Below are 27,985 nucleotides of genomic sequence, written 5' to 3' on the forward strand. Positions count from 1 at the left end.
TCTCAGAGCTGGAATGAAGTTATGCATTTTTGGCAAAAATACCATAAAAATTATATGTATCCTCCTGGGACTTTTTTTTTTTTTAATGTATGTATGTATTTTTAAGTAAACTCTATGCCCAACGTGGGGCTCAAACTCAACCGCAATATCAAGAGTTACATGCTCTACCGACTAAGCTAGCCAGATGACCCTACTGGGACTTTTTAACCAACTGAGCCTCCCAGGCGCCCCTCCTGCTGGGACTTTTTAAAGAAAATTATTATAGATAGATACAGTGAAAAATAATGTCATACTGTATCAGATGCTGACAGAGGAAAGTAAGCACCATGACAAGGACAAATAAAAATGCTTCTTATCCTCCCTCTAGAAGTTCATAATCAAAGAGGAGACATAAAACAAACACTTTCAATAAAAGACAGTAAGTCTTCTATCAGTTGTACGGCCAAAATGTTATAGGATAGAAATATGTTCACCATGTATTGGTAAGTGAAAATTTCAAATACATAGTATGGTTACAGCTTTGGAAAAATATATTCATAAAAAAAAAGGATACAGAGCAAAATGGTCACTGTAATTATCTCTAGACAATGGGATTATGGAGGTTTTAAAAAATTTATTGTTATGTTAATCACCATACATCATTAGTTTTTGATGCAGTGTTCCATGATTCATTGTTTGTGCATAACACCCAATGCTCCATGCAGAACGTGCCCTCTTTAATACCCATCACCAGGCTAATCCATCCTCCCACCCCCCTCCCCTCTAGAACCCTCAGTTTCTTTTTCAGAGTCTATCGTCTCTCATGGTTCGTCTCCCCCTCCGATTTCCCCCCCTTCATTCTTCCCCTCCTGCTATCTTCTTTTTCTTTTTTTTTTCTTAACATATATTGCATTATTTGTTTCAGAGGTACAGATCTGTGATTCAACAGTCTTGCACAATTCACAGCACTTACCATAGCACATACCCTCCCCAGTGTCTATCACCCAGCCACCCCATCCCTCCCACCCACCCCCCCACTCCAGCAACCCTCAGTTTGTTTCCGGAGATTAAGAATTCCTCCTAACAGTGAGGTCATATGATACATGTCTTTTTCTGATTGACTTATTTCGCTCAGTGTAACACCCTCCAGTTCCATCCACGTCGTTGCAAATGGCAAGATCTCATTCCTTTTGATGGCTGCATAATATTCCATTGTGTGTGTGTGTGTGTGTGTGTATATATATATATACATATATATATCTACCACATCTTCTTTATCCACTCATCTGTCAATGGACATCTTGGCTCTTTCCACAGTTTGGCTATTGTGGACATTGCTGCTATAAACATTGGGGTGCACATACCCCTTCGGATCCCTACATTTGTATCTTTGGGGTAAATACCCAGTAGTGCAATTGCTGGATCGTATGGTAGCTCTATTTTCAACTTTTTGAGGAACCTCCATACTGTTTTCCAGAGTGGCTGCACCAGCTTGCATTCCCACCAACAGTGTAGGAATATCACCTTGGATTCACTTCTCTGCACGTCCTACCTTCCAGAAAGTGGTTGCTTTTCTGTTCAGAGAGTTGTTTCTATTCTTTTCTTCAATCTCCTGTTGAGTTCATAGGTGTTCAGAATGGTATGATCCCTACCCAGCTGAATTCCTGAGACCAGACAAAATCCAGGTCTCCTACTCCTCCGCCATCTTGCTCCACCCCCGAGCAATTTTATTATTTAATTTTACTTATACTGTATCACATAAATTATTCTACAATGAAGATGGAATGGAACATATGCTTTAAAATCATACACATTAAAAGAAGACCTGTAGGCATTTAGAAATAAGAATACTAAAATTATTAAAAAGATGCTTTGTATCGTAGGCAACATCAAAATGTGTTTTGAAGACTAAAAGGTAATAAAAACCACACAAGTTATGACTGTATACAGACTAATATGCACCAAAGGTCACATAAAACAAAAAACTGAGCTGTTCAATTTCATATATTTACTGTATTTAAAAAAAAACACACAATACTTTAGAATGTGACAAGTTGCTTGAGAGTAGCATGGTAATTATGTCTTAAGAGGAGACAATTATTACCCAATATAAATAATTCCTATGTACAAGGAGAGTAATATCCTCCCTTATTTCTACCTGCCTGATTGTGCCCATTCTTCTAAGCCAATGATTCTTTCAAATTGTTTTGTTTTAGTTTTCACTCTATTTTTTGAATAGATAATTCATCCACCAGTTTGAAGTTCAAACTTTCCTCCTATCATCCCTGCTGTCCCCAACCCCATTTAATTCCCCTTCCTGGAGGTAACCAAGTTAACTGTTTTTCATCTTCTCAGAGATATTATAAACATACATAAGCAAATACATCTATAGTCTCTTCCTTTTTTTTTTTTTTAAATTTTTTTTTTTAAGATTTTATTATTTATTTGAGAGAGAGAGAGGGATAGAGCCCAAGCAGGGGGAGCAGCAGAGAGAGAGGGAGAAGCAGGATCCCCGCCGAGCAGGGAGCCCAATGCGGGGCTCGATCCCAGGACCCTGGGATCATGACCTGAGCTGAAGGCAGATGCTTAACCGACTGAGCCACCCAGGCGCCCTAGTCTCTTCCTTTTTTACAAATATGCTGGCCTACCATGTTGATGGTTCTTCATTTTGCTTTGCTTATCAATAAATCTGAGGGCTTTCTATGGTAATATATAAAGAACTTCTTTATACTTTTTTATAGCTGCAAAATATTCCACTGTATGGATGATCAACATATTGGTTGTTTCTATATTTGGCTGTTTCTACACAATGCTGAAATGAATAAGCTATAGATATGTCATATTGCACATATGGGAGTAAACCTGAAAGACACATGTGAAATACAGTTGTAGAAAAACCACTTTTGATATATATTGCCAAAATGTGGTTCATAAAAGTTATAGTGAATTATATTCCCACTGGCAATAAACAGAAGCCCTCGTACCACCACAGCTTTGGCAACCTGGTATAAGATGTCCATGCTTCTCCCATGAGATTGTGATGAAAAATCCCAGTGAGTCTCATTCAGTTTCTTTTCAGCCCATGCTTTGAGAAATCCTGTTCTAAACATAGTTCATAATCCCTGTAATGTCTCTAGCCCACCCATGACAGTTTCTCCTTTTGGTTTCTCTAACCAGGTCTATAAGCTCTCACTTAGGGACTTAATCTTATATGGCTCTATATTATTTCTTAATATTTGTCTTAAGATACGTATCTTTGTCTTAAGATATGTATCTTATCTCCGTAGTAAAGTTAAAGGTTCCTGAGTACAGAGGCTACACCAAACTTCTTTTCTATTCCTGGAAATAGAACATGAAGTATGCAAAAGGACAGACTCTTTAAGTGACTACCTGGGTTCAAATCTTGGTTTCAGTATATATTAGGCGGACCTAATGTTTTACATGCAATAAATGGGACTAAGAGTCCCCACTCCACAGTAATGTGAAGATTAAATGAGTTAATACATGTAAAACCTCTAGAACAGTGCTTGGAACAGAGAACATATCCGATAATAAATATTAGTATTTTAATATAGTAGGTGTTCAGTTACTATCTGTTGAATGGATGAAACAAGTTCATAGTGGAAACGTATTCTAAGTGCTAGGAGTATAAGGGTTACCAAAACAGAAATTCATAGCCTGTATGGCACTTACATTCAGATGGGAGAGTAAGGAGAGACATAATAAACAAACACAAACATGATATAATGTTGAGTGGTGTTAAGAACTATGGAAAAAAAAAACCCAAGTGGGATTAGTATATAGAGTGTTGGAGGTGTTATTTTACATTGGGTGACGAACGTAGATTCGTTAGTGAAATGAATGAGGAAGTGGATTATTTGGCGGGTGGGGAGTAAAGGTGAAGACAACAGCAAAAGGCCAGTGTGGCTGACAGAAGTCCACTGTAAAGACTCTGGATTTTAATCTGAGTATGATTTGAGCACAGCAAGTACAGTATTAAAATTACCTCTACAAGCAGCTTTCCAAAAGTTTTCCTCTCCAGGGCATACTTGGTAGCTTCATCCAAAGCTCTTTGTGCTAGCCCCACAGCACCAGCTGCTACCTAGTATTTTAACATTTTACAAAGCATAAGTTAATGTTGTCTTTAAAACACAGTGCAATGACTATTTGCCTAAAATTCTAAGTTAAGGATTATATAAACAGAAGATGACCTATACCTTCAGGCCACAAAAGAAGGGGTGGGGGAGAACAAGCATTTCAATTTATATTTTTTATGAATTAAAGGCATTTGTGAGGCAGAGGATCATAGCCTAGAAAGTCATTCCTTCTGTTTAACAAGGGAAAGCTTCTTCGGGGAAATATTCCTAATGACTAAGGGAAGAGGAAATGAGCACATATCAGCAGGAATGATCAAGTAAGGACTGCCTCTAACAACCTAGCAGTGACTACAGTAATTTTATATTTGCTAAAACAATTTCTGTAACAGGCAGCAAGACAGTTGAAGAATTCTAAAAAAATAAAGAAAAATGACAGTATCTCTCCATCCTTAATAAAAGTAGGTATTAAAAAGGAAATACACACCCAAAAGAAAGAAAAAATAGAAATACATACAAAATATACCATGTTAAAATAAAACTACTCAACGTAATAAATAAAAGATCCTCTAAAGATTGTTAAGTCATTGATATTACTTACTGGAGGTCTGGTTTTATCAAAAGCTCCCATTGCAATTTTGAAACCAGCTCCCTCACCAATTAAAACATTTTCTTTAGGCACTCTCACATCCTCAAAGACAATTCCTCTTGTATCTGAACATCGCTGACCCATATTTAATTCCTAATAAGGAAAACAATATATATTAAGGAACACTTTCTAAGCTAACATGAATTTTGCTTTAACCTCTGTTTTAGGATTTTCTGCAATTATCTAAAACGGATCGACAAACAATGGCTTCTAATACCTGTTTTGTAAAGAAAGTTTTATTGGACTACAGTCAATACCTATTTGTTTATATATCATCTATGGCTACTTTCTTGCTACAATAGCAGAACTGAGTAGTTAGGGACAGAAATCTTGTGCCCTCAAAATCTAAAATAGTTATAAACTGGATCTTTACAAAACAAGTTTGTCAACCCCTAGTCTAAAACAATGTTTCACAAACTTTGAAACCAACAATAGTCTAAAGGTCTACATGCACATATTACACTACAAAGACAAATTTCATATGTGTGAAGACTATCTTTTTTACCATGAATGTCAGGAAAAGCATTTAGCAAACATACTTTGATTTAGGATGTTTAATTTAGCTTAATGGAGCTAGCAAAATAATGTACCAACTCTTTCTTAAAATTAGGTTTACTGAAGTGGAATTTACATACAGAAAAATTCACCCTCTTTACATATAAATCTCTAACAGTTTTGACAAATATATGTGTGGAACCACTAGCACAATCAAGATACAGAATATTTCTGCACCCCCAGTAACTCGCTTGTGCCCCTTTTAAGTCAACTCCCTTACTTTACTCCCAACCTGAAGCAACCACTGATCTGACTTCGGTCCATTAATTTTTCCTTTTCCAGAATGTCATGTTAAGTAGAATGAGAATAACAAGTAATACGTGCCTTCTGTGTCTAACTTTTCACTTAGCAGAGTGCTTTTGAGATCTACCTATATTGCTACTGCTCAGTAATTTCTTTCTTTTACTTCTGAGTAGTATTCCACTATAGGGATGCACCATATACCCATTACCTATTCACCACTGACAGACATTCCCGTCACTACAGTTTTTAACAGTTATATAAAGTTGCTATAAACACTTGTGTATAGGCCTTTGTTTTCATTTCTCTTGGATAAATATCTAGGAGTGCTGGGTATGTGGTAAGTGCATATTTAATTTTATAAGAAACTGCCAAAGTAGCTATATTCCTTTAACTTTTTATTTTGAAATTTTTCAAATGAACAGAGGAGCTATCAGAGTAATATAACAAATACCTACGTACCCTTTACTTCAATTCACCAATTATTTTGTCACATTGGCTTTATTTCTGTCCTTTGTGTGTGTTAACTATTAGCATTATTTGCTGAATTATTTGGGAGGAAGTTGCAGATATGGTGACTCTTCTCCTTAAGGAAAAAAATTTTAATCTTGTTTTTAATCAACAGTGTGAGAAGCAGAGGAAATGGGAGCACAGAGCTGTAAACAAACTCTTTAACTTGCTTGCCTTAATAGTCATAGTCTGCCTCTAAGACTGAAGAAATGGTAACAATAATATATAGTTTTACCAAGAAAGAAAGCAACATCTTTTTTTTTTTGCCTTTATAAGTCAGTGAGCTCTAGTGCCTTAGACCCTCACTCAATGTAATGAGAAAACAGTTTATAAAAAACGGTTTACTCTAGCCTATTTCCCAGACTCACTCCAAACACTAGAACATTTTTTTTTTAAAGATTTATTTTAAAGAGAGAGAGAGCGAGGGAGAGGGAGAAAGAACGAGGGAGCAGACTCCCCGCTGAGTGTGGAGCTGGTGGGCCTCAATCCCAGGACCCTGAGATCATGACTCAAGCTGAAACCAAGAGTCTGATGCTCAACTGACTGAGCCACCCAGGCGTCCCCAAACACTAAAACATTTAAAACCAAAATGCTTCCTGTACTTCCTCTCAAGCCAGATGACTTCTAAAACACAAAACATTTTAAAAACATCAAATTTCACAAATCTATAAAATGCCCATATATTTCAAAAAAAGATTTATGGAGGTTTAAATATATACAATATAATTATCTGTCTCTGTCACTAGAAAGTAAGTTCCCCAAGGGCAGGGATTTTTGTCTGTATTGATCCATATGGTATCCCCAATATCAGAATAGTGCCTAGTATGTAGGATGAACTCAATAATAAATATTTATTGAATTAGAGATATTTTTTAAGTGAGAAAATTGGGAAAAAAAGAGACTAGAAATAGCATGATAAAATCAGAAGCGTGTTACTACTAAAAACAGTATAAGCTGTTAGGTCCTTTACACTTTCTAGAAATGGCCATAAATTTGGCCCTAAGTTTCTAGCAACCATCCCTAAAAAGGAGACCCAAATAGAACATAAATAAAAACAAACCATTTGCTTGGAAGAAGCACATCCATTCTTACAACTTACATTTTGTTATATACAACAACCTCACTATAATTTCACTGGTGAAGTATAGTCTACCTTTAATATCTACTCTTAAAAGAGAATATAGAAAAATAGGATTAGAAGCCACATTGGGCAAGTTCCTAGGATACTTTAGTAGTGATCTCAACTCTGCCTCTAAGTATGTAACATTGAGTAAACAGACTGAAATAATACATCTTCCACCTTTAATATTCCGTGACCTCAAAGAGAAGTTACCCCTCTTCCATACTCTAGTAAACGCTTCCATTTTCAAGAGGCTTGAGTACAAGAGAGAGATTCTGATGGCTTTTAATAAAACAGGATTATGTAACCTTTGGTTAACTATTAATAAACTTCCATAATTTCTCCTTTTCCTTCAATATAGACATCATTTGGTCATTATTAGTTTTTCTTTTTTACAAACTCATTTTGCAAAGAAGAGTTTTACAGTTGTAAAATTGAGCCTCCTCTTCCTAGTCCAAAATTATAATCTTAATCCTATTTCCTTAGCTCTCACTAAAATGACTTTAATGACTTCATTTCTTCCTTCTTTGATTTGCTAAATCTTAAACTCTTTAGTCTACTTTAAATGCTAGTGCTAAGTCATCTCCACACATTCAAATTACAACCATTCTCAAATATGTTACATTACCTTTCCTTAAGTAAAATTTCTCGCCTTCCCACATTCAAGGCTCTTCACCATTCTCATACTTTCCTCAGGCACGTATTTTTCTCTTAGTGTTGTTATATGATCTGGGGTATTGTTTTAATCAATACAATGGGCATAATGCCAGTTATCCTACCTAAAAGGCTGCTGTGAGGAAGGAAAAAGAGTGGGAAAGTCTTCTGAAATATCTAAAACTCTATTATTGGGCAGGCCACATAAATGACAGCTTCATTTCTGCTTCATTATCCCTCACAGCTATTTATTAGCATTCTCTACAGACTGGCACTATGAACAACCAATTTTTCAAATAATGAATCAAAAGAATTATTCTCAACATAAAACCTTCAGCTATAATACATAGATTATTTCACCTGATAACATCAAAACATAGCTTTATTTTTAGGGATGGGTTAAATTGGTGATGGGGATTAAGGAGCACACCTGTCTTGATGAGCACACGGTGATGTATGGAAGTGTTGAATCACTATATTGTACACCTGAAACTAATACAACACTGTATGTTAACTGGAATTAAAATAAAAACTTAGAAGAAAAAAAAGGGGAAAAAAAGCTTTATTTTTATTGCAACTTACTACAAAGAAAATGTTTTCAATAAAGGAAACTGAAATAGTAATTTTGAAATTTGCAGGTAAAATAGTATTTGAGGGCTTAATCACTGATGAATATATATTTTACCTTTCTTCCAATCTGCACTCCTGGGGTATCTGCTTCCACAATAAATCCAGTAAAGGCTTTATTAGCAGGAGCCTTTGGATCCGGATCAGAACGAGCCAGTAAGAAATACCTAATATATATATATAGATATGATATAGAGATGATGACAGAGATAATGACATCAACAGTTAACACACGGTGATGGCTATCTCATTTAATCCTCCTAACAACCCCAATTATTATTCTGTTTTACAGATGAGGAAATGAAGAATCAGAAGGCTCAAAAGCTTGCCCAAGTCACATAGTTATGATGTGGCAGAGCTAGCATTTTAACCCAGGTCCACTTCTTAACTAATATGGTATTTAACTTTTTTTTAGTAGTCTGAGTTGTAAGTAAAAATTCCTTGTATCAAATTATACAACATAAGAAGAAAAGTATGTGCCATACTGGAAATGGCATTTTTTCTTTCCCAAAACTAGTTTGATTCTTTAAGGGACAAGCTTTCTGGAAAAGGACAACAAATAGGGCTGCCTGTGAAAGGAATAATAAATGAGATAAAGACCCCTATATTCTGCCTACTGTCCTCTTTTTGCAGCAAAATCAGTGTTTTTTGTTATTGTTGAATTATTATGAATATTTGCTAGGTTTCCCTCCAGAATTTTTCTCAGGAAGATTTTAAAATGAAACAGGAGGTATGCAAAAACATCTAAATGTAACCCATGTTCTAAATAGCCTGATATGAGGAAAAAAAAAAAAAAAAAAGCCTGATATGAGAATTTTTTAAAAATTCCTTAAACAATTTTCTATGCTTAACACTAATAAATTATCATTCACTCTACATTTTACTTGGTAATAGTAAAAAATAGTAAAAATTGTTTTCTAGTTTCGTATATTACCTAATTTGTCTTACTACATGGGAGTTATACTTAATGAATTCTTAAAATTATGAAAGCTTCTAATTGCACTGTTAGATTTCTCTCAACTTGTTAAATTTTAATAGTTTCTTCATTTTTCTATTACTTTCTGATACTATAATGACTTACTTAAAGATAATGATCTAGCCCTCCTTAATACTGGACAGTCATAAAGGGGTTGACAAGTATGTTTAAAATAAACAAATAATTTCCTGGTAAGCTCATTCCCAGGAATAATGCTTTACCTACCAGAAAACTGCACTGCAGAGCACACATATATATTGAATCAGAATTTTTGCAGCCCATTTAGTTCATTATTCTAATCACCAGAGAATCCTTGTCCTAGGAAGTCTCTATCTGTATACTTGCAGTGATGGGTAAATACAATATTTTCCATGACAACTCAACACACATTGGACAGAACTGTTGTTGGAAAGCTTGTTCTTATGTTGAGCTATAGTCTACATTTTTCTAACTTTGACCCATTAATTCTAAACTGGCTTCCTGAAGCAAATATACAAGCCTGCTCTTGTTTCTGTGTGACATTATTTCAAAACTGTCAAACTCTTCCCAAAAAACCAAACTTAATTCCTTTACTCTTCACAGGACATGTTTTCTAGACTCTTCTTAACGAAGGATACTTACTTGCTTCTGAATTTATTCCATTTTGTCAAGGCAGGTCTTAAAATGTGTCATACAGAACCATTACCACTTTTCCCCTCATTTGTATTATACTTCTATCATTTCAGCAAGAAATTACCTTTTTTATTTAGTAGAATAATTCTTTTTTTTATTATGTTATGTTAATCACCATACATTACATCAGTTTTTGATGTAGTGTTCCATGATTCATTGTTTGCGTATTAACACCCAGTGCTCCATGTACATTACCTTCTTAAAGACAGTACATCACACTGTTGATTCCTACTGAATCTACAAGTATCCATTGTACTTTAATCTTTTTTCCACAAATCATGGTATAGGTTCTTCAACATTTCGTATTTATGCAGGTGATTTTATGAACCTTTGTTGAACTTCATGTCATTATTTTTGGACCTATACGTTTGGACTTTTAGATTTTACTAAAGTAATATTCTGTCTTCTCTAAAAGACGATCTGAGTTTTAAGACTGTCTCTGTCTGTTGTTCAGAATCAGAGAAGTGTACTAAACCAATGGTTTTCCTTTTTCCTCAGTCTACAGGGAACAGTTCCAGGAGATGCTAGTATGGGGTACATACAGTGGAGATAGTAAGCCAAGTAGATGGATTCACATTCAACCAGAGCAGGTGTCTTTGTTTTATTCTTTTACAAATTAAACTTCTGAAAAGTTAGTTTGAAGAAATAATTCAGGGCTTAATAGTTTTTAAAAATAACTGAACTACTTATGATCTTTTATGTACCTTATTTTATAAGATTTTATTTATTTGACAGAAAGAGAGAGCGAGCGAGTGCACAAGCCGGGGGAGCGGGAGAGGGAGAAGCAGGCTCCCTGCTGAGCAGGGAGCCCGACGTGGGGCTCGATACCAGGACCCTGGGATCATAACCTGAGCCGGAGGCAGTTGAGCCACCCCAGGAGCCCCTAAAACTTACCTTAACTGTGGTGCTTTAATAATAAAGGAGAGAGAGATCCTGATATGAAGTAATTAACAAGCAATACACAGAGATGTTTTAAACAACATACCAATTCGCTTTTCCTCCATTGGTTATCCACATCTTCTGACCATTAATAATATACTCATCTCCTTTCCTTTCTGCTTTGGTCTTTATACCAGCTACATCAGAGCCAGCTACAGGTTCTGTTACACAGTAAGCCTTAAATATATGGAAACAATAAAAATAACTTAAATTTTAAATATTAAATTATGAATGTTTAGAACCAAGAGTATATATATATTTTTAATTTTTTATTGTTATGTTAATCCCCATACATTACATCATTAGTTTTAGATGTAGTGTTCCATGATTCATTGTTTGTGCATAACACCCAGTGCTCCATGCAGAATGTGCCCTCCTCAATACCCATCACCAGGCTAACCCATCCTCCCACCCCCCTCCCCTCTAGAACCGTTTGTTTTTCAGAGTCCATTGTCTCTCATGGTTCGTCTACCCCTCCGATTTCCCCCCCTTCATTCTTCCCCTCCTGCTATCTTCTTCTTTTTTTTTCTCCTTAACATATATTGCATTATTTGTTTCAGAGGTACAGATCTGAGATTCAACAGTCTTGCACAATTCACAGCGCTTACCAGAGCACATACCCTCCCCAGTGTCTATCACCCAGCCACCCCATCACTCCCACCCCACCCCCCACTCCACCCCCCACTCCAGCAACCCTCAGTTTGTTTCCTGAGATTAAGAATTCCTCCTATCAGTGAGGTCATATGATACATGTCTTTCTCTGTTTGACTTATTTCACTCAGCATAATACCCTCCAGTTCCATCCATGTCGTTGCAAATGGCAAGATCTCATTCCTTTTGATGGCTGCATAATATTCCATTGTATATATATACCACTTCTTCTTTACCCATTCATCTGTTGATGGACATCTTGGCTCTTTCCACAGTTTGGCTATTGTGGACATTGCTGCTATAAACATCAGGGTGCACGTACCCTTTCAGATCCCTACTTTTGTATCTTTGGGGTAAATACCCAGTAGTGCAATTGCTGGATCATATGGTAGCTCTATTTTCAACTTTTTGAGGAACCTCCATACTGTTTTCCAGAGTGGCTGCACCAGCTTGCATTCCCACCAACAGTGTAGGAGGGTTCCCCTTTCTCCGCATCCCTGCCAACATCTGTCATTTCCTAACTTGTTAATTTTAGCCATTCTGACTGGTGTGAGGTGGTATCTCATTGAGGTTTTGATTTGGATTTCCCTGATGCCGAGCGATATTGAGCACTTTTTCATTTGGATGTCTTCTTTGGAAAAATGTCTGTTCATGTCTTCTGCCCATTTCTTAATTGGATTCTTTGTTCTCTGGGTGTTGAGTTTGATAAGTTCTTTATAGATTTTGGATACTAGCCCTTTATCTGGTATGTCATTTGCAAGTATCTTCTCCCATTCTGCCAGTTGTCTTTTGGTTTTGTTGACTGTTTCCTTTGCTTTGCAAAAGCTTTTTATCTTGATGAAGTCCCAATAGTTCATTTTTGCCCTTGCTTCCCTTGCCTTTGGCGATGTTTCTAGGAAGAAGTTGCTGTGGCTAAGGTCGAAGACGTTGCTGCCTGTGTTCTCCTTTAGGATTTTGATGGATTCCTGTCTCACATTTAGGTCTTTCAACCATTTGGAGTCTATTTTTGTGTGTGGTGTAAGGAAATGGTCCAGTTTCATTCTTCTGCATGTGGCTATCCAATTTTCCCAACACCATTTGTTGAAGAGACTGTCTTTTTTCCATTGGACATTCTTTCCTGCTTTGTCGAAGATTAGTTGACCATAGAGTTGAGGGTCCATTTCTGGGCTCTCTATTCTGTTCCATTGATCTATGTGTCTGTTTTTGTGCCAGTACCACACTGTCTTGATGATGACAGCTTTGTAATAGAGCTGGAAGTCTGGAATTGTGATGCCACCAGCTTTGCTTTTCTTTTTCAACATTCCTCTGGCTATTCGGGGTCTTTTCTGGTTCCATACAAATTTTGGGATGATTTGTTCCACTTCTTTGAAAAAAGTGGATGGTATTTTGATGGGGATTGCATTGAATGTGTAGATTGCTCTAGGTAGCATTGACATCTTCACAATATTTGTTCTTCCAATCCATGAGCATGGAACGTTTTTCCATTTCTTTGTGTCTTCCTCAATTTCTTTCATGAGTATTTTATAGTTTTCTGAGTACAGATCCTTTGCCTCTTTGGTTAGATTTATGCCTAGGTATCTTATGGTTTTGGGTGCAATTGTAAATGGGTTCGACTCCTTAATTTCTCTTTCTTCTGTCTTGTTGTTGGTGTATAGGAATGCCACTGACTTCTGTGCATTGATTTTATATCCTGCCACTTTATTGAATTCCTGTATGAGTTCTAGCAGTTTTGGGGTGGAGTCTTTGGGGTTTTCCATATAAAGTATCATATCATCTGCAAAGAGTGAGAGTTTGACTTCTTCTTTGCCGATTTGGATGCCTTTTATTTCTTTTTGTTGTCTGATTGCTGTGGCTAGGACTTCTAATACTATGTTGAATAGCAGTGGTGATAGTGGACATCCCTGCCGCGTTCCTGACCTTAGGCGGAAAGCTCTCAGTTTTTCCCCATTGAGAATGATATTCGCTGTCGGTTTTTCATAGATGGCTTTTATGATATTGAGGTATGTACCCTCTATGCCTATAGTCTGAAGAGTTTTGATCAAGAAAGGATGCTATACTTTGTCAAATGCTTTTTCTGCATCTATTGAGAGGATCATATGATTCTTGTTCTTTCTTTTGTTAATGTATTGTATCACGTTGATTGATTTGCGGATGTTGAACCAACCTTGCAGCCCAGGGATAAATCCCACTTGGTCGTGGTGAATAATCCTTTCAATGTACTGTTGGATCCTATTGGCTAGTATTTTGGTGAGAATTTTTGCATCCATGTTCATCAGGGATATTGATCTGTAGTTCTCCTTTTTGATGGGGTCTTTGTCTGGTTTTGGGATCAAGGTAATGGTGGCCTCATAAAATGAGTTCGGAAGTTTTCCTTCCATTTCTATTTTTTGGAACAGTTTCAGAAGAATAGGTATGAATTCTTCTTTAAATGTTTGGTAGAATTCCCCTGGGAAGCCATCGGGCCCTGGGCTTTTGTTTTTTTGGGAGATTTTTGATGACTGCTTCAATTTCCTTAGTGGTTATAGGTCTGTTCAGGTTTTCTATTTCTTCCTGGTTCAGTTTTGGTAGTTTATACATCTCTAGGAATGCATCCATTTCTCCCAGATTATCTAATTTGCTGGCATAGAGTTGCTCATAATATGTTCTTACAATTGTTTGTATTTCTTTGGTGTTGGTTGTAATCTCTCCTCTTTCATTCATGATTTTGTTGATTTGGGTCATTCCTCTTTTCTTTTTGATAAGTCTGGCTAGGGGTTTATCAATCTTGTTAATTCTTTCGAAGAACCAGCTCCTAGTTTCATTGATCTGTTCTACTGTTCTTTTAGTTTCTATTTCATTGATTTCTGCTCTGATCTTTATTATTTCTCTTCTCCTGCTGGGTTTAGGCTTTATTTGCTGTTCTTTCTCCAGCTCCTTTAGGTGTAGGGTTAGGTTGTGTATTTGACACCTTTCTTGTTTCTTGAGAAAGGCTTGTATTGCTATATACTTTCCTCTTAGGACTGCCTTTGCTGCATCCCAAAGATTTTGAATAGTTGTGTTTTCATTTTCATTGGTTTCCATGAATTTAATTCTTCTTTAATTTCCTGGTTGACCCATTCATTCTTTAGTAGGATGCTCTTTAGCCTCCATGTATTCGAGTTCTTTCCGACTTTACTCTTGTGACTGAGTTCTAGTTTCAAAGCATTGTGGTCTGAAAATAGGCAGGGAATGATCCCAAACTTTTGGTACCGGTTGAGACCTGATTTATGACCTAGGATGGGATCAATTCTGGAGAACGTTCCATGGGCACTAGAGAAGAATATGTATTCCGTTGCTTTGGGATGGAATGTTCTGAATATGTCTGTGAAGTCCATTTGGTCCAGTGTGTCATTTAAAGTCTTTATTTCCTTGTTGATCTTTTGCTTAGACCATCTGTCCATTTCAGTGAGGGGGGTGTTAAAGTCCCCCACTATTATTGTATTGTTGTCGATGTGTCTCTTTGCTTTTGTTATTAATTGGCTTATATAATTGGCTGCTCCCATGTTAGGGGCATAGATATTTACAATTGTTAGATCTTCTTGTTGGATATACCCTTTAAGTAGGATATAGTGTCCTTCCTCATCTCTTATTACAGTCTTTGGTTTAAAATCTAATTTGTCTGATATAAGGATTGCCACCCCAGCTTTCTTTTGGTGTCCATTAGCATGGTAAATGGTTTTCCACCCCCTCACTTTCAATCTGGGGGTGTCTTTGGGTCTAAAATGAGTCTCTTGCAGACAGCATATCGATGGGTCTTGTTTTTTAATCCAATCTGATAGCCTGTGTCTTTTGATTGGGGCATTTAGCCCATTTACATTCAGGGTAACTATTGAAAGATAGGAATTTAGTGCCATTGTATTGCCTGTAAGGTGACTGTTACTGTGTATTGTCTGTGTTCCTTTCTGGTCTATGTTTCTTTTAGGCTCTCTCTTTGCTTAGAGGACCCCTTTCAGTATTTCTTGTAGGGCTGGTTTCGTGTTTGCAAATTCCTTTAGGTTTTGTTTGTCCTGGAAGCTTTTTATCTCTCCTTCTATTTTCAATGACAGCCTAGCTGGATATAGTATTCTTGGCTGCATATTTTTCTCATTTAGTGCTCTGAATATATCCTGCCAGTCCTTTCTGGCCTGCTAGGTCTCTGTGGATAGGTCTCTTGCCAATCTAATGTTTCTACCATTGTAGGTTACATATCTCTTCTCCCGAGCTGCTTTCAGGATTTTCTCTTTGTCTCTGAGACTCGTAAGTTTTACTATTACATGTTGGAGTGTTGACCCATTTTTATTGATTTTGAGAGGGGTTCTCTGTGCTTCCTGGATTTTGATGCCTGTTTCCTTCCCCAAATTAGGGAAGTTCTCTGCTATAATTTGCTCCAATATACCTTCTGCCCCTCTCTCTTTCTTCTTCTTCTGGGGTCCCAATTATTCTAATGTTGTTTCGTCTTATGGTATCGCTTCTCTCTCGAATTCTGCCCTCGTGATCCAGTAGTTGTTTATCTCTCTTTTTCTCAGCTTCTTGATTTTCCATCATTTGGTCTTCTATATCACTGATTCTCTCTTCTGCCTTATTTATCCTAGCAGTTAGCACCCCCATATTTGATTGCACCCCATTAATAGCCTTTTTGATTTCTACTTGGTTAGATTTTAGTTCTTTTCTTTCTCCAGAAAGAGTTTCTCTAATAACTTCCATGCTTTTTTCAAGCCCAGCTAGTATCTTTAAAGTGATGATTCTGAACTCTAGATCTGACATCATACTAACGTCCGTATTGAGTAGGTCCCTGGCACTCAGTACTACCTCTTGTTCTTTTTGTTGAGGTGATTTTTTCCGTCTTGTCATTTGTGCAGAGGAGAATAGATTAATGAGAGAACAAAATGCTAGCAGGGTAACAACGTCCCCAGATAATATACTCTAAACAAATCAGAAAAGACCTGAAGCAGTGGGAAAAGAAAGGGAAAGAGAGAAAAAAGAAAAAGAAAAAAAAAAGAAAAAGAAAGAGATAAAGATAAAAACATAGAAAAACAGAACAAAACAAAACAAAAAAAACAGAATGTGATCAAATATGATCAGGCTGGTATATAGATCAGTGCCACACACTAGATTTTGGGTGTATTTTGGTCTGTTAGAAGAAAGTGCCTCCCAAAATTTTAAAGAAAGAAAAACTTATATATGTACAAAAATAAGGGTTGATATGATGAAGGGATGGAATAGGACTGTAAAGATGGAAATTATAAAAAATTTTATAAAAGGAATTGATAAGAAGTTGTTTGAAAAAAGAAAGAAGAGGATTTAAAATAAAAAAAGAGAAAAAAAAAAGGGAGAGAATGTGATCACGCAGGGCAGTAGGAAAAAACCATACACTAGAGATTTAGGGTATATTTTGATCTGTTAGAAGAAACTACCTCAAAATTTTAAAGAGAGAACAACTTATAGATATATGCCAAAAATACGGGTAACTACTATAAAGGCATAGAATATGACTCTAAAAATGAAAAATAAAAATGAAAAATAAAAATTTTTTTTAAAAAAGGGATTGATAAGATGTTGGTTGAAAAAGGGAAAAATAAAAATTCGAACAAACAAAAAAAGACAGTTAAAAAAAAAATTAACTTTGAAAGACTAAAGAATCATGGTAAAAAAGCCATGAATTCTATGTGCATTATTCCCCTAGCGCTGGAGTTCTGCCGTTCTCATTGATCGGTAGACTTGGTCTTGGCTGGCTGTTCTCGCTGATCTTCTGGGGGAGGGGCCTGTTGCCGTGGTTTCCAAAAGTCTTTGCCGGAGGCGGAATTGCCCCGCCCTTGCCCAGTCCGGGCTAAGTAATCTGCTCGGGTTTGCTCTCAGGAGCTTTTGTTCCCTGCAAGCTTTCCGTACAGCTTTGGAGGCCGAGAGTGAAAATGGCGGCCTCCCAATCTCCGCCCCGGAGGAGCCGAGAACTCGGGGCCCCACTCCTCAGTGTGCCCCCAGAGAGAAGCCGTCAGTCACTCCCGTCTCCCCGGTCTCCGGCTGCACTCCGTGCTCACCCGGCCTGTCACCGAGCGTTTCTATCTCTGGCACCCGACCCCGTGTGGAGTCTCCAAACCCAGCAGATCCCTGCGGTGCGCTCCCGCACCTCTCCTCCCAGGGGAAGAAGGTGAGTCTCCCCGGATCCGCCGCTTGTTGGGTCCCTGCTGGAGGAGCAGTGGCCCGACTGTGCCGCGGATCACGGTTTATGGCAACCCCGAGCTGAGAGCCCGCGCCTCGGCTCCGTCTCTGCAGCCGGCTTCCCTGCTCCGATACCTGGGAGCTCTGCCGCACTCAGGCACCCCCGGTCTTTCTGTGACCCCGAGGGTCCTGAGACCACACTGTCCCACGAGGGTTCCACCCCCCGCTTAGCTACTGGAGTGACGTCCCTCAGCAGAGCTGACTTCTAAAAGTTCCAATTTTGTGCTCCAGCTCTATCACTTGCCGGAAGCGGCCGACGGAGGCCCCTCCCCCGCCGTCTATCCTCCCGAATATCGCCTCGGATTCACTTCTCCGCACGTCCTACCTTCCAGAAAGTGGTTGCTTTTCTGTTCAGAGAGTTGTTGCTCTTCTTCTCTTCGATCTCCTGTTGAGTTCGTAGGTGTTCAGAATGGTTTGATCCCTATCCAGCTGAATTCCTGAGAGGAGACGAAATCCAGGTCTCCTACTCCTCTGCCATCTTGCTCCGCCCCTCTATATTTTATTTTTTAAGCCAGTATTTTAAATATGTTTAAATACCTAAAAATAAAATGTTCTCAGAAAATCAAATAAACTGCTCAAATGTAGAAACATTTAATATATAATTTAAAACTAGATGTAAGATATCAATAAACCATATCAATTAAAATGTAGGTATCTTCAACCAAGTTAAATTCATTCACGTGTAATCATCCATTCAAATGTTTATTTAGTATCTACTATGTACCAGGTTATGAACCAGGAGATGGAAAAACCAGAGAGAAAAGACATCCTATCTTCAAGACTTCCACAACAGTGGAGTTGAATACTAACTATATTGTAATTATGTACTAAAGTCATACACAATAGTCTTGTGAATCTAGTTTAGCTTTAGGGTGTCAGGAAAAGCTTTCCAAAGGTGATGCTCACATCAAGTCTCAAAAAGAAAAAGGAATTCTTTGGGGATAAAGAAGGAATGTGTATTCCAGGCAGAATAACATATGCAAATGGTACTGAGATAAATGCAGGGTTACCCAGCATTTGTAATTCCAAAGTAGCAGAGTTCCATAACATGTAAATTCTGTGTATGTAAGGGAATTGACTATTTTCATTTTCACCCTTGACTTCATATTTTGGGTACATTTACTGCTATTATGCACTAGCAGGGGGAAAATGTATAGTAAACCTTTATTAATTCAGAAGTTAGAATGACTTAGGGACTACAGTAAATTTATTTTTATATATACTGAAGGTATTGATAACAAACAAAACAGCCAAAAAATGTTTAAAATACCTGAACTATTTTTAAGGACTTTTATCTTAGAAATACCTATTTATAAGCAATAATTATAAATATTCTTATCAATGCATTAAGGTAGGTTCTCCTAAGCATGTCTATGCTAAAATTTTTTAGCCTATTTCTAGTATTATATGTGCTACAGAAAAACAATCTAAATGTGTCACACAATTCTTAGACAATATTGAGAATTAGCCTACTAAATTCTCATTTGTTGAAAAGTTACCAATTAACTAAGAAATCTGTATAAATGTTTTTATTAAGCAGTTTGCCTTATTTTTATAAGGTACCTGAAATAAGAAACCATGATTTTTAACTATTACTTTCTACTCTTTCAGACCAATTTTCACAATTAGTTCAAAACAAATAACAATTTACTGTATTTTGGTATCATAATCACCCCCTAAGTTGAAATCTGTTCAACTGATAAACAAAAGAAGTCAAAATCCTATGTAAAAACACTTTCAGAATAGATCCTCAGTATGGGTGTGTATATATGTATAAATATCTTTTTCTTTTTTTTTTTAGGCAGGCTCCACACCCAATGTGGAGCTTGTACTCATGATCCTGAAATGAAGAGTCATCTGCTCTACTGAATGAGCCAGCAGGGGGCCCCTGTAACTATCTTTTTTAAATCCAATTTAAATATTTGTTGAGTAGTGCTCAGGGAATTATAATAAAATCTATAAATATTCTTCCCAAGTCACTCATTCAACAAATAGAATGATAACTTTTCAGTCACATTAATTTCCTATTAGTTCAAAAGACTACTAGTTCAAACACCTACTGTCATACATTCAATCTGAACTTCCTGACACAATCACTCAGGTCTTGGAACTGCAGAGTGCTCCATTAAATAGCAAATCTTTCTTTCTTGGAAATAAGACAGGAGACTGTGACACTTGCCTGGTACCCCAGAAACACCATTACACCTAAATATGTTACTAACTTTTGTCTTCATGTGTTATAGCCCAGTGTACACATTTGTACTGGAAAGAAGAAATAGCACCCTTGTTCCCAAGCAGCAGCTGTGTATACTCACACACATCAGTGGCTCCTCAGTCAGCCTCCCCAAATACTTCTTTTGTTGTTGGTCATTTCCAGCAATAAGAAGAGGCATTTGCTACCAAAGAAAAGTGACATTGAAAAAAACAAGATATTTTTATTAGGTATGTACATTCAGAGATACTATAATTCAAAGCAAGAGAACTACTTTCTCCCAAGGGGTAAGTCCAAAGAATTGGCCTTTATTCTTCTTTAAGGAAGCTAAACCCATGAGGAAATAAATCTGTGAATCCAGGATTTTCCAAAATTAAGTTATGTAGGACTTGTTGGTAATATGTAAAAATCCACTGTAGTAACATGCACAAAGAATTACATTTCGGATAAATGGTGTGATATGTATGACCAGGCCTCTTAAGAACTGCTCACTAAATTTAGCACTGCCAGCAGTGCAGCAAGCCATTGCCATCCTTCTCCTAAATGCTTGTTTTTGGCCTTGCCCTTACCTAAGAATTGCCACTGAAGCAGCAAAGTATACAGTTTCCCTAAAAGGACAGCTAGGACTCCAATTACTGGAGACAACAGGGACAGAATGATCAACTTAGGCAATAAGAACTCAAGTCTTCACTGCAGAATCTTGTGTTCCTTTTATTTATCTTTTTTTAAAAGATTTTACTTATTTATTTGACAGAGAGAGACACAGCGAGAGAGGGAACACAAGCAGGGGGAGTGGGAGAGGAAGAAGCAGGCTTCCTGCAGAGCAGGGAGCCCGATGCGGGGCTCGATCCCAGGACGCTGGGATCATGACCTGAGCTGAAGGCAGACGCTTAACGACTGAGCTACCCAGGTGCCCCTCTTCTGTTCCTTTTAAAGAAAATTGTGTTGTACCAACTAACGTAACCTAGCAGTACTGTCTCATTAATGGTTCACTTAGGCAATTAATTTTCTAAGAAACTTACCCCCAAAGAATTTGCTTCAATAGCAGTCTGAACCCCTGTACATCCATAAGCCAGTTCTTCAGTAATTAAACAAGCATCAAAAATTCCAAGTCCAAGACCTCCTATAGTATCAAAATATTTTAAGACCCATTATAATACGTAGTATATCTCGTTAGAAATAAAGGTGAGCTATTTTAATTAACAAACTAAAAAGCGTTCTGGTTAGCACAGTAACAAATTATACTTCTCTAAAATAAGTTTTAAATATTTCAAAAAATTTTCTATTTGTAATCTGGACCTGTCTTCCTGTTTCTACTTGGTTTTGTAAAAATTTGTTTCAACTGTGCTAAAACTTTGACTCTTTCACCTGAAGGAGTGACAATCTCACAGAAAAAAAGTCTAAACAAAATGTAAAATCCAAGGTAGAACCAAAATGCAACAAATTGACTAACTAAAGAGAAATTACCAACGTCTAGGATGAAGGTTGAAACAAGTTATAAAGGGAAAGCCTTGAAGTGCTAATACAAGGTTTCTAAAAACAGCCAAATACCAAAGTCTGAACAGAAAGATAAGGGTAGATAGCCCTTTATCATAAATGACTTATATAAATGGCAGCTGAAAGAATGACTGAGTAGAGTTTTACCATCTTCCCTGTTCATATGCATTGTAAGGATTAAAAATGTGAAGAAAGCTTACCACAACTCTCTGGAATGTGTGTATTCATTAAACCAAGTTCCCATGCTCTTTTAATTAGGGGGACAGGGTACTAAAAGGAAAGAAAAAAGTAAAAAAAAAAACCCAATTATATTAAAATCTACATAGTTCAATTATATAATCTTATAAAAAATGTAAAAAACTTTTTTCTCTTTAAAATGCATAAACCTACCTCGCCAGTTTTATCATATTCTGCAGCAACTGGGATTATTTCTTCCCTGGCAAATTTACGAGCGGTAGCTTGAAACTCTTTTTGCTGTTCAGTGAGCTCTAAGAGAAAGTCATTTAGAAAACATTAAAACAAGATATTGAGCTGAGGAAAAAAAGTCCTATGAAATCAGTATGTGAAAATTTATAATGGCGTCTTTAACTCTTGATTAACCAGAAAGTCCACAAATAAACCAGAAAGACCACAATACACTTTTGGACTAGCAAGATTTCACTATACAATATAAATAAACCTATGTCAATACAAGTACCAGAGGAGGTAGGTAAGATTTCTAGCTTTTACAAATGAGTAACAGATATAAACTTGTTTTTCTCTTCCAATTGGTGAAAGTAAAAAAAATTTTGTTTTTACTTGTTATTAGTTCTTAAGCAGATTTATCAAACGTTTAGTAATACTGAAATGAAACTAAATATAAGACACTTCCTGATCTCAAGAATCAGTCTAACTAGGAAGATGAGACATGCTCAGTGACCAAAAACCAATAAAACTTATTCCAAAATATCACATAAGAATACCAATACTACAATTTTACTCTTCCTTCAAACTCAGATAATTTAAGGTTATAAATCAGCACAAAGGAACTGGTAAAGTGGTGGCAGGGTTTCTCAAAAGTTAACGGTAACATAAAACTCTAACTCAATTGTATAAAATACAAGGTTCTGTTGTTACAAAACTAGTGAAATGAATATGGTGGCTGGACTGAGGATAGGAGCCGATCACTTGGATTTTTTTCAAATCCACACTATCATTGGGTTTTAATGTGGTTGTGTCCAACATCAAAGGATAGGTAAGATTTAAAAGAAATATAGGGTATTTTGGGTAAGAACAATAAGAACAAAAGCAAAGAGTAAGAATGAGCAAGCATACTCAAAACTATAATAATCATTTGTATAGGGATGTGAGAAATAAAACGTAAAAGATGTGAGAATTTTGGTGTTGGATCAAACAGCCTAAAATCGAATCTCTCATTTTATAGGTAAGGAAACAAAAGCTCAGAATGAGGACACGATAGCCTCAGTCTTACAATGAATTAGCAGTAAAAGTATATTTAGAGTTTCGGTCACTGTTCTCTACATCACAATTTACTTCTAATATTGGGACCAGCAGATACCAAAGTCGTGGGTGAGTAAAGGACAGGGAAGGTAGGGACCTAGTTTGAATTATTCATTGAGAACCTACCTAAGTCTAGTCACTGTGTATTAGGAACTTTCTATATATCGTATATTAATCTTCAGATAAATTCCGTGTTGTAGGTATTATCTCCACTTTAGAAAGAGCCAGATACAACTGCCCACAGACGTTATCCCTAGTCCTTTACTTAAGCCTTACAACCTCCCTCCTTCCTCCTTACAACACTTGTATCTATCTCATCCTGTTATTCACAAACCATTTCTCCTGCTGGTTACTTACTACTAAATACCAATCTCTATGTGACAAACTGAAACTAAATAGCAATTATACCTAACCTATGTTAATCACACAATAAAAGAAAATCCAATGCCCCAATGCTATCCTCACATGACCTGAAATTTTCCATTTAATTCTCTTTAAAAAACTATAGAAAGCTCTGAGTTTGTCATTTTTATCTGGGTATGAGTTTATTATCTGAGCTGCCTTGTAACTATTTTCTGAGACCAAGAAACCAGAGAAAATGGATTTTTAACTAAAGGAAAGGTAGTAATTTTGAAGCAAGAAGCACTTTAGGAGGTGATGGATGCTAAAAATAGGGATTATTATTTCAATTTTTTTTTTTTTTTTGCTCAGGATCTTCATTTTAGAGAGCAAAGGGAAAAAGAGATCTTATTCCTTTTCCTTCCAATACCACATGACTCCCTGATCCCAGGACTTTAAACCCTATCCATTAGCACCAAAACTGCAATTCAGATATATTAAGGTCAAAACAGGCTTTGGCTTATTAGCAGGTAACTAGCGCTATGTATCTAAGTGTTCAAAACATATTTTTTGCATTCAAATTTCTAACTTGAAGACTGTATATATCAGTAAATTCATTATTTATTTTAGGGTTACATACTTAGGAAAAAGGGCACAGATATTTATGTCTGCTGCTAACACAGACCTTTACATAGGATATTATGCTGGAAAAAGAAGAGATCAGGAAGAATGGGTGTGACAGGAAATCTGTGGATGGTAATTGGTTCTATCCATTGACAGACATTACTAAGATGATTTACAAATATATTCCAGACAAATACATATATAATGCAATATAAATGCATGTGTATAACAAATATGTTTAAAGTCAAAACACATACCAAAATTAAATCCCAATCTTGGTTCATGCTGTAGGGCAGCTTTTGTATGTTGTGATCTCCAGTCAAAACGAGAAAGACTTCTTAGGACCTGTAAAGGACAATTTTATTAAAATAAATTTGATAAATTAAACATCAAATAAGAGAATGCTGGCAATTACAAGTGAGTACAGCAACTTGTTTGACTATACTCAAGAGCATAGTTTTTTAAGCATTACTTAAGTACCTTCAACTGTAATTTAATTTCTATATTAAATAAGCCAAGTACTAGATGTATGAACACTTATTACGAAGGGAATTTTTTTTTTTTAAAGCAATGAAAATAACACAATCAGCAGTATTTGTACTACTGAAGTGGAGTGTCTCCGAGACAAACAATAGTCAGGGGTAGTAGCAGACTTAGGACTGCTATTCTGGAAATCTCACCTACAAGCTTTAGGACATTTGTGATTGAGAAGTTGGGGTGGGGGCAAAAATAGGACAGTATAACACTGTGTTCAAGAGTTCCCTAGTCTACCAACTTTGATACCCTGTCCCTGTGAGCCTCAGAGGTTTGCTTCTGGGAATCTTCCCCTTGGAGGATTCCATTTTCTAAGATACCTCACTTTATTTAACAAAACAAATTAGCCTAAAACTATGTTCTATATTTTCTGCTGTAGTCTATAGGCATTCTTAGAATATTCTACAACAGTGGTCAGCACACTATGGCAGCCACCAGTTTTGTAGATAAAATTTTATTGACCACCATACTGTCTATTGCTGCTTTTCCAGCAGAGTTGTACAGTTGCCAGAAACCATGTGGTCCACAAAGCTAAAAATATTTACTGTCCCTTTACAAAAAAGTTTGCCAACCCTATTCTAAACTACTGATATGCTACATTTCTTAATATCTGCAATATACTATTTCTTTAAAAAGTATAATCAGATATACATATATTGTTCCTCTGCAATCCATTTTTATACTCATGACAATTTAATGTATACAAAAGTAACCATTTGCGTTTATTAAAGTTAATGGAAACCAAACTGTAACTCCTTCCTATGTTTGAGGACAGCAAAATCAGTTTATACTTCAAAGGATTTGATGCAAATATCCCTATGCAATTCTAATATTCCAAAGAAAAGAGAAACTGAACAATATACTAAAAGATCAAGAACCAAACTTGCTTATGTTTTTTGAAAACTGTAAAAAGAAGCTGTCCATTTTGTGGATGACAACTTTATAACCACCTACATTTAGAGTGACAATAAAGATTGTCAAGTATCCAAAAAGCTCTTTCAAAATAATACTTTATACAATTTTGAAAAAAAAAACTAGAGTATAAAACTCATATTTTCTTTGCAATTTTCATTAATTTTTGAAGTAAAACATGGTTTCTCTAATCTTTATTGTTCAGTCATCATAGACCAAATCTATACTTGTTTACAGTCACATTCCACATATTAATTCACTGAATCTCCAAGTCAAGCCTAGGATTAAGGCACTACTTTTATTCCTATTTTGCATATGAAGAAACTGAGGCTCAGAAAGGTCAAGTGAAATTGGCCAAGGACACTCTATTAGGTAGTGGAACCAGGATAATAACATTTACTATAGAGAATTCATACCATCAACCACCTTGCTATACTGCTCTTTCAATTTAAGTCTCCTAATTGGTTTTTACATTCAATAAAGAAAAACATCCCACAAAAATCAGACCAAAAAAACTTGGCTCTTCTAAATGTGTTTAGACACCAGTGCACAAAAATCAGACCTCATAACACAGGTAAAATAGTCTGCCGAGACTTTAAATAGGGAATTATTAGTGGATTTAAAATAATTTACAAAAGTTTACATATTATTTTTCAGGAAAACGTTAAACAAAATACAAAAGTAGCTACAGTCAGGGAACAATCCCATCGATCTGCTAATGATATATAATATTAGCCATTTAGAGAGGTGGCTCAGTAGACACAGAAAATAGAAATAGATTATTTGGATTTAGAATGGTTTAAGTCTAGACTCCACAAGTATTTTTCGGACTTTGCGCCAATTACAAACTTCCTGTAGCTTCTTTTCAAACCTAGAAAATGAGGCTTTTCTTACTGGATAATTTGTTGAGGTGATTAAGAGTCTTGGACGCATAATGCCATATAAATATTGATTTTATTACTTTGGGCTCTGCCCAGAACAATCCAATTCCAAATCTCCAAAAGACAGCATCTTCAATCAAGCCTCAATTCCGCAATAGCACAACTATAATTAAATGCTTTTGTGTATTTCTTAGGAATAGAAGAATCTTAAATTTTATGGGAGTGTCGAAGAGATGGAGGTGTAAGTTTTCTGGATTAGGTTTTTCTATATTTTTCCTTGGAGAGATTGAGAAATCGGTCTTTTTTTTTTCCTGGGGTCAGAGTTAAAATTCATTTTTAAAACGCCCGATTTCTGCCTTCAGGGCCCCTTGTTTTTGTTTTGTTTTAAAGATTTTATTTATTTGACAGAGACACAGCGAGAGAGGGAACACAAGCAGGGGGTGTGGGAGAGGGAGAAGCAGGTTTCCCACGGAGCAGGGAGACCGATGCGGGGCTCGATCCCAGGACCTTGGGATCATGACCTGAGCCGAAGGCAGACGCTTAACGACTGAACCACCCAGGCGCCCCCAGGGCCCCTTAATTTGTATAGCAATAACAAATATTGGGCAACAATCCATTAGAATTCTTATAAATTCTAAAACTTCTACTCTTTTTGGGCCAAAAACATTAATTTCTTAACTTAATTATAAATGACATTTAAATGGCAGTCTTGTGTTAATATACCAATAATATTTCAGATAAAGAGCATCTAAGTGAGTGAGACAAGTTAGAACCTGTGAGCCACACTAGTATAGACAGCTTGGAGCAAAATTCTGCGGTAGGTTCTTTTTACTTCCTAATGTACGGAACATAAGCGGTCTCCTCCATAGTCCAAAAACCAAAAGCGTATTAAACATATTAAGCATCCCAAGAAGCAGCTGCTTCATTTTCCTTTTCCCGGTAACTTTGCAGGCGCCCAAGATAAGGATGTCTGAAATCTACACTTTCTGGCATGTATCAATTGCACGATGAAATTTACTTTATGATTTTTTTCTTGGGCTGGAGATAGAAAGCCAGTGGAGTTTTCTCAAAAACATAACTGCAAAAACAAGGCCTTTGCTCGTTCTGAGATCCCCGCGCAATTCAGACAGGTTCGCGTTCGGGAAAGGGTGAGATTCCTGGAGAAAATATTTGGAAAGTTCCCGGGCCAGAGGGAGGGAATAAAAAAGGACATTCTGAAAGTGACTGCCGCCTACATTGGTACGGGGGAGTCCCCCTCCCGATACCCCAGGACAGCACCTACTTTCATCCCATGCTTCCCTCTCTCCCACCCCTCCAAACATCACAACCTCCATTTCCCACCCCCACCGAGCCTTGCTCTCTCTCACCCCGCAGCTACGCCTAAACACCGCGGCCATGTTGACTCCCGGTCCGGGTCCACAGCTCCTAAGTCACTGCGCGGCGCCGAGAGTGCCGGAGTCCTCCCGGGCACGAGGCGCTAGATCCGTCTGGCCCCGCCCACACCCTGGTCCCGCCCACCGGCGTGGATTTGGGTGGGGAGGGAGGGGAGCGGTTGCGCCGAAAGGGGGCGAATAGGGGAAAAGGAGGCGAGGAGGCGAGGAGGCGGG

General features: G+C 37.0%; 1 protein-coding gene and 1 long non-coding RNA gene across 2 annotated transcripts; both read right to left on the reverse strand.

Annotated features, from left to right (window-relative positions):
• Positions 1-3,559: 3,559 nt before the first annotated feature.
• On the reverse strand, positions 3,560-27,965 carry ACADM (acyl-CoA dehydrogenase medium chain). Its single transcript, XM_078072902.1, has 10 exons — positions 27,746-27,965; positions 24,309-24,396; positions 21,979-22,076; positions 21,789-21,858; positions 21,114-21,214; positions 20,195-20,275; positions 11,062-11,192; positions 8,487-8,595; positions 4,675-4,815; positions 3,560-4,081 (listed from the first exon to the last, which is right to left on the reverse strand). The coding sequence occupies exons 1-10, from the start codon at positions 27,773-27,775 to the stop codon at positions 3,854-3,856; spliced, it is 1,077 nt and encodes a 358-aa protein (XP_077929028.1). The 5' UTR covers positions 27,776-27,965; the 3' UTR covers positions 3,560-3,853.
• LOC144381916 (uncharacterized) lies at positions 5,545-8,480 on the reverse strand. The gene is made up of 2 exons (XR_013448113.1): positions 7,776-8,480; positions 5,545-6,103 (listed from the first exon to the last, which is right to left on the reverse strand). It is a non-coding gene; the product is annotated as an uncharacterized LOC144381916 (long non-coding RNA).
• Positions 27,966-27,985: the final 20 nt, after the last annotated feature.

Source organism: Halichoerus grypus, chromosome 5 (assembly GCF_964656455.1).
Source record: "Halichoerus grypus chromosome 5, mHalGry1.hap1.1, whole genome shotgun sequence".
Lineage (NCBI taxonomy): Eukaryota > Metazoa > Chordata > Mammalia > Carnivora > Phocidae > Halichoerus > Halichoerus grypus.

Bases quoted from the DNA above. Each gene is read 5' to 3' on its own strand.
- ACADM (XM_078072902.1), bottom strand. From the start codon at position 27,775: ATGGCCGCGGTGTTTAGGCGTAGCTGCGGG. The intron at 24,397-27,745 runs GTGAGAGAGAGC...TGTCCTTTACAG, and splicing joins TGTTTAGGCGTAGCTGCGGG to GTCCTAAGAAGTCTTTCTCG. The intron at 21,859-21,978 runs GTAGGTTTATGC...CTTTCCTTTTAG, and splicing joins AATATGATAAAACTGGCGAG to TACCCTGTCCCCCTAATTAA.